At 41.1% G+C, this 7,799-nt stretch overlaps 1 protein-coding gene across 1 annotated transcript in view; it reads right to left on the bottom strand.

Moving 5' to 3' along the window:
• Positions 1 to 1,559: 1,559 nt before the first annotated feature.
• The window catches only part of LOC122556871 (transmembrane emp24 domain-containing protein 9-like), a 24,352-nt gene continuing 18,112 nt past the window's right edge, over positions 1,560 to 7,799 (bottom strand). Inside the window, exons 3-4 of the mRNA XM_043704127.1 lie at positions 5,451 to 5,611; positions 1,560 to 4,627 (exon numbers count right to left, since the gene is read on the bottom strand). Of these exons, the coding sequence (XP_043560062.1) occupies positions 4,478 to 4,627; positions 5,451 to 5,611 (311 nt within the window). The 3' untranslated portion in view covers positions 1,560 to 4,477. The remainder of the gene's footprint in view (positions 4,628 to 5,450; positions 5,612 to 7,799) is intronic.

Raw genomic sequence — 7,799 nt, 5'->3', positions numbered from 1 at the left:
CACAGTCCAAAGATGTGCAGGTCAGGTGAATTGGCCAGGCTAAACTGCCCGTAGTGTTAGGTGTAGGGGAATGGGTCTGGGTGGGTTGCAGGTCGGTGTGGACTTGGGCCGAAGGGGCTGTTTCCACACTAAGTAATCTAATCTAATCGTTTCCTAATGGGAACATTGTTGGTGCTCAGGGGGTGCATCTTGCATTAATCTCATGAACACCTTTCTAGACTGCTCTAGTAAGCTAACATGCTGGACCACAGTTAAAAAAAAACTGGACTCTACAGGAACAAAGAGAACAATAAAGAATGGATATATGAACACGTTTATTAAAGCTTTGAAGTGAAAAATAAAATCAATTTAAAAATGATTTACAAATCCATCTTCTTGCTTTTTTTTAGAGAAAGTAATCAGATACAGCAATTCAGAGTATGGAATTTAAACACTGACCAGACATCTAAATAAAGAGTGCAGTCAGCTACAGAGGTCCAGACAATTTTCACACGTTCATCTCGGTCCGACTGTTGTAGAAAATTCCTCAGCCAAACATAAATGAAAGCAGAACATTATCCACAATCGAACCGAATTGTTCAAATCCAGTGTATTGAAATCAAATAATTTATTGCTTTAAATTGGACAGTCACAGCTTTTCATTCCTCCCAGTTTTCTATTCAGCACCCGCCCCAAGGTTCCACAGGTCCCCAATGCTCCCCGCAGCATCAAATGAATTGTCTTTCCTCATGAATCAATTGGAACAGCAAGTCTTAGAAAGCTATTTACTTGAGAAGCTTAAGGCTGACACAAATCCTGTCGCAACATCCAGCTGCAGAGATTGATTGTTGGCCGAGTTAAAAATTGTAATGTTCCCTCCTTTCCTCTCCTGCACATTTACCCCCACTTCCTTGTCCAAAGCCTCACTCCACATCCCAGTTTGGTCAGTGAGCTCCCCTCAGATGAGAGCTCTGATCTAGAGTGCATGGTTCATATGATTTGGTATCTCAGCATTTTTATGCAGAATGTGCTGAGGGGATGCTGCCCATGTATGGAAGGTTTGAGTTAGGAAGGAAGACTGGATAGAGCTGGGATATTTTTCACTGGAGCATAGGGGGTTGATAGGCGTTGCAGAAGTTTAGAAAATCATGAGAGGTATAGATAGAGTTAATGGTAATTGTCGTTTCCCCAGGATGGGGGATTTCAGAGACCAGGGGGCACATTTTTAAGGTGAGAGGAGAAAGATTTTAAAAAGATATAAAAGACACATTTTTATGCAGAAGTTGGAATGAACTTCCTGAGGAAGTGATAGATGCAAGCACAATGGCAACATTAAAAAGACATTTGGATAGATACATGAATAAGTGATTGGAGGGATATGGGCCAGGAGCAGGCAGGATTATGTTGGGCATGGACTACTGTATGATGCTATAACAACTGACAGTGTAGTTTAACTGAATCATTCAGCTACAATGTAATTTTGATTTACCACACGTAAATATTTATCAAACCAAACATTTTGTTTTCTGAAATGCAAATTATGCCTATTTCAGAGGCAGCCAGCATGAGAAATAAGAAACTTTTTTTTAAAAAAAGGTGGAAATAGTTTATTTCAAAAATGAGAACTTCTGAAAAATGGTCCAGGAACTTGTACATGACAATTACTGCAAAATACAAGAAAACAAATCTCATTAAGCAACATAATCTCTACATAAAATGCACCAAGTTCCAAAAGAAGAAAGAAATTAAGAGGATGGAAGAAAAGAAGGGAGAATGTTAATGTGAAGAAAACAGGCAGAAATTTACATTGAGGCACTATTTATTTTTTCAACAATGATAGAAATCAGTGAACTGGTTCTGGGGCAATCATACAACATATATCAGTCTTCACCTTCGTATCCAAGGCCAATTACCTATTTGCAACAGTCATCTTCAACCACGTTCAAAAATGGACAGATTAACATACTCAACAGTTTAAACTGATGGGTTAGTGAGCATCACACACTCACTCCCCATGCACTTCAGCTTTGTGTGCACTACACCCAGAACAGCACAAAAGGTGTGCTGTTATTTTTAAGGAAATCTCTCACAAAAAAAAGGTATCAGTGGTACAGGTAATGGATTAAAGAACCTATATCCTTGTCCTTTAGTGTAACAGTGCCCATTTAGTATACACTCCACAATCCACACAGCTCCTCTACATATCCTTTCGAAAAGAACGTGTGTGAAATGTCAAAGCACAAAAACATCTTCTCTGGGAGATTAGTTAGCATAAAGACTGCTACATAACAACCCACTTTCCAATCAGATGGCTTGGTCAAAGTCGTCAGTAAACCAACCAGGTTTTCAGACCGAGCCAGACATCTGAAATGAAGCCTTTTCATCACGCAATTCTGATTCCTACCTCACGTTGAGAAAACTAGGACTGTTAATCTTAACAACATGAACTGGAGAACTGTAGAGAAATGGTGCCTCTGAATTGGTGCATATCGATACAATAGGAGGCATAAAAATCCCGGGGTGAGTAGACCTTAGTTGACTGGATTAATAGGAATCAATTTGCCCATCTTGTGTGTTATTTTTCCAGAAAGAGGGATTCCCAAGCAAGGGAATTGACTTCCAGGGGAAATAGTGTGTGACAGGTTATTGCCTTGAAAGAGAAGGAATCACATCTAATTATCATTCAAGCCTTTTCCAACATCAGTACTCTTGATGACAAGGTTCAAACAGTGGGGAACAGTTCAATCAAAAGAAGAGAGCCGAAGTAGTCAGCTGTAATTAGATTAGCATGATTTAGCAAACAATAAGCATAGCATGTGTGTTGGAAGCAGCAAATGGAGATACTGCCTGTTGAAGACGGGACAATGGCCTCAGCTTTTACAGCAGTTTCCATGTGGAGAGCCATTATTCTGCCTTGAACAACCCACCGACAAGTCACCAAGTTGCTGGCAGCAGTGAATCATAAATGTCCAAACTTCCAATATCGATGACTGAACGGGCAAGACCGGATCTCTGAATAAAGCAATCAACTTGGCTTTCCCTTCCAGTAGTTCAAGAATGAGGTGTCCTAAAGTTTATAACACTCAAACTCAGAAGGATGGCCTACATTATAAGTAGTACTTTGGTCTACTAGATTAATATGAACAGACCTGGACTCTGGTATCACAGCAGTTTCTTCAACTGCAAAACTTAGTGAATGCAACCCTATCGGGTCAAGCCCAAACTGTACTGTTGCCAACAGTGGAACATAGCAATGGCCACACTCATTTTCCTACGCGAATAGAAATGAGGAGAGAGAGAAACAAAAAGCCCTGATTATGTAATTAAATTTCCACCCAATATCTGTCCATCCACAAAAAGCAGCAAAGTTCAAAACTTTAAAAATAATAACAATTTGGATGTAGTCAATGTGGCAGTCAATAACAAGAGACTCAGCAGAATCATGGTACAAATATTTACAACTGCCTCCAAACATTCAAGGATCAGGAGCAGCTGCACAAATGGAACACCAACCTTTTTATAACCAAATCGAAACAGGACACCATCCTGCCCCAAACCCTACAGTAACATGTAAACAGCGATTCCTACATCCTGCTCCTGCAATAACTGATATGACCAAACCCAATGCTTCTGATCACAACAAATGGCGGCCAATAAATTATAGTGCCGAGAACATTACAAGAAAATCAGAGCACTTAGTTGCTCTGCAGTGTTGCCCTCCCAAAGTCAGAGTCACTCAGTTACAACCAGAGATGTATAAATAATTAACTCTTGTTTCGCCTATCCTTACAACCAAGTCTGAAAACACAGTAAAGCATTACTCATACCTCCATGATCACAGCCAGCCATGTCAAGGCTGCCCTGCACACTTAAGGATGGCTCAAATCAAAAAAGGTCACATAAAAGCTGGACTAATTAAACCTTGGAGAGAAGTTCACAGGACATTGTTGGGTACTTCGTTTCAAAAACTAATATTAGAGAATGGATTTTTAAACAGCTCAACTATAGATCAGGCAAGGAATACAGACCTTAGCGTGCTTAAATACTGCCTAACTCCACTTTGAATACTCTCGTACTGAAGCTTTCAGAGCTTTGGTGTGATGAAAAGAGAATTGATTGACAATGGCTTTAACAAGATACTGGGGTCAAAGAGGCAACAAAGCAGTCAACTCAAATTGGAAAGAGTTGCCTTTTTATCAGTCAGGGCACCTTTCCAAAATCACACCTGGCAAACAGACTATCCATTACTTTATAATCTCCATTTGGAAAGAAAAACTTGCATTCATATAGGATCTTTGAAAATCTCAGGATACCCCAAAGCACTTTACAGCCACTGTTTTGTAGGAAGCACTGCATATCACAGAAGTTGGGAAAGGGGAAGAAATTGGATAAAATCCGACAAGCCCAGGGCTTGAATTGCGTAATTGAAAACGTGCTTTTGGCTAATCAGCCTCCTCTGTTTTTAAACCAATTGAACCCAGGTCATTGTGATCACGGCCTATACCAGTTTCTTGGCCTCAAAGAAGCTTTTCAGGTGCCTCATCTGCCAGATGCCAGTCAGAATGAGGATCAGTGTTTGCACGATGGACCACCACAGGACTCGCTGATTGGTGCTCTCACTGGTTACTCGGAAGCGCTCCTCACGATACTGGAACAGAAAAAATGTTGAGGATACTCATGTACCTTGCAGCAGTCTTGCATTGTACCAAGTTGCATAATTGACTTGCTCTGCTTTATTTCCACAGACCCTGCCAGACCTGCTGAGTTTGTTTTTGTTAGATATTTTGAATATTTTGTTAAACAATACAGCACGGTGGCTCAGTGGTTAGCACCGTGCCAGGGGCCAGGGTTCAATTCCACCCTCTGACGACTGTCTGTGTGGAGTTTGCACATTCTCCCCAGGTCCGCATGGGTTTCCTCTGTGTGCTCCGGTTTCTTCCCACAGTCCAAAAATGGGCACCTTAGCTGGACTGACCATGCTCATAGTGTCCATTGATGTGTGTGCTAGGTGGATTAGCCAGGGGAAATACAGGGTTACTGGGATAGGGTAGAGGGGTTGGGTCTGGGTGGGATGCTCTTCAGTGGGCTCGATTGTGGCCTGTTTCCACACCTTAGGGATTCTATGATGATCAAAAGCAGTTAACAGTAATCAAATGCTTCTGAGCCCCATATGAACAATTTCAAACAGTATAGTGTAGTACTAAGCTAAACCTATTGACACTCTACTTTTCCAATGAGTTTTACTGCAGCATTTAACCCATGTACACCTGCTTGGTTTCTTACTTACCTACTAACCCTTAAGTTCCCACCCTCTTCCTCACAGTAATTCTCTCACTTTCTATTTTGGTCATTCCTTTCCTTCCCTTCAGTAATTACATTCCCACCCATCATTTATCCAAAAAGCTATGTCCTTACCTCCCACCTACACAAACAGGTAAGCCCTAGTCATCCTCCTCTCTCTCCTCACTCACCCGCTGGTAGTTCTGCTCTTTCTGGATTTGTTCCACCTGTTCAATGAGTTGTCTGACACGAAGTTGGAGCTCTGACAGTTTGTCCTTCGCTGCAATCTCAACGTAATCATTGGCATGTTCACCAACTTGGATGTCCAAGTGAACCCGCTGCAGAGAGAAAATTAATTACTCGGTGCGCAATAACTTATGTACTCAATTAAAACTGGCAGCATCCTGATTGACTTGAGTTAACATCATTAAAATAAAGGTATTGAGACAGACATTTAGGACCACAAGGCTATATTTCAATGCTCCTTTACTTACTAAACAATGGATTGGGATTAAAAAGGGGTGTGCTAGAAGGCTAGAGTTACACTGACAAAAAAAAAGGACAGGCTCTTAAACCTACAGCTGAAATATAACATAAAAAGACTTTGAAATATTCAATACTAATGTGAAGTTCTAGTCAAACAAACCCAGGTCCATTTAAGATCATCAGTCTGATTTATTTTCCTTTTCCTTTCTCTTCTCACTAAGTTAAAAACAAAACCATAAGAAACATTTCATATCTTGGGCAAACATCTTAAAACAAAGAACTTTAATTTTTTTTCAATAGCTAAATTGTGAATTGCAGGAAGCATGGAGCTGTTGGACAACATTTCAAAGTAGCTTATCTGGCAATCAAATATGGTCACCAAAATACTTCCATATTTTCATACCCAGAGGGTTCAACAGCCTCTCTATCCTCCCTGTGGAAGACTTTTGAATGCAATGCATCTGAAGTAAAAACATATTATCCAACTCCAGCCCACTTCAGGAAATCCAAATATTGAGGATGAGGTGAATGATACAGAACTAAAATTAAAGTTAACAGTAACATATTCGTTGGGATCTTAGAAATAAGAACTAGGAGCAGGAGTAGGCGATCTGGCCCCTCGAACCTGCTCCCCCATTCAATAAGGTCATGGCTGAACTTTTCGTGGCCTCAGCTCCATTTACCTGCCCTCTCACCCGTAACCTTGAATTCCTTCATTGTTCTACCATAGCTTTAAAAACATTTACTGAAGTAGGGTCAACTACTTCACTGAGCAAAGAATTCTGCAGATTCACAACCTTCTGGGTGAATAAGTTCCTTCTCAATTCAGTCCTAAATCTGCTCCCCTTGATTTTGAGGCTTTTCCCTCTTGCCCTAGTTTCACCTGCCAGTGGAAACATCCTCTCTACGCCTATCTTATCGATTCCCTTCATAATTTTATATGTTTCCATAAGATCCTCCCTCAATCTTCTAAGTTACAATGAATATAATCCCAGTTTACTCAGTCTCTCTTCATAAGCCAACCCCCTCAACTCCGGAATCAACCTAGTGAACCTCCTCTACAACCCCTCCAGTGCCAGTACATCCTTTCTCAGGTAAGGAGATCAAAACTGCACACAGTACTCCAAGTGTGGCCTCACCAGCACCCTACACAACCTCCCTGCTTTTAAAATCAATCCCTTTGGCAATGAAAGACAAAATTCCCAAGGTCCCTCTGCACAGCAGCTTGCTGCAACTTTTTACCATTCAAGTAATACTCCTCATTACTGTATTTCCTACCAAAGTGGATGACTTCACATTTATTAACATCTTCTCAAAACTCATTAACATTGAATTCCATCTGTCAGACCTTTGCCCACGGTCGTATCTGTCAGGGAAGACTAAACAGACTGAGGCCCTTTTCACTTTAAAAGTCTAAGCCATAACCTAAAAGATGATGAAATTGTAATTTGGTTTAATCTAGTAATTGTAGAAAAGTTGATTCCATTTGTAAGAAGTTACAAAACTAAGTTCCATAATATAAGGTAGTCACAAATAAACCCATTAGGGTTTACCCATGAAGTTATGAGAAACTGCACTTGGTCAATAGGATCAGAGGACTTTTTTTTTTAATTCATTCATGGGATGGGTTTATGAGTCAGAGGTAAATATAGGGTGGGGGAATGGGTCTGGGTGGGTTACTTTTCACAGCGATTGGTGTGGACTTGTTGGGCCGAAGGGCCTGTTCCCACACTGGAGGGATTCTAATTCTAATTACCTAGCTCTCTGGATTAACAGTGCAGCCATAATACCATGAGACCATTGCCTCCCCAACTCAAAACAGAGGGAGCTGGAAATGTGTTGCTGGAAAAGCGCAGCAGGTCAGGCAGCATCCAGGGAACAGGAGAATCGACGTTTCGGGCATAAGCCCTTCTTCAGGAATGAGGAAAGTTTGTCCAGCAGGCTAAGATAAAAGGTAGGGAGGAGGGACTTGGGAGAGGGGCGTCGGAAATGTGATAGGTGGAAAGAGGTCAAAGTGAGGGTGATAGGTCAGACTGGGGTGGGGACGGAGAGGT

Source organism: Chiloscyllium plagiosum, chromosome 14 (assembly GCF_004010195.1).
Source record: "Chiloscyllium plagiosum isolate BGI_BamShark_2017 chromosome 14, ASM401019v2, whole genome shotgun sequence".
NCBI classification, from domain to species: domain Eukaryota; kingdom Metazoa; phylum Chordata; class Chondrichthyes; order Orectolobiformes; family Hemiscylliidae; genus Chiloscyllium; species Chiloscyllium plagiosum.
This window is presented reverse-complemented; position numbering and strand designations above follow the sequence as displayed.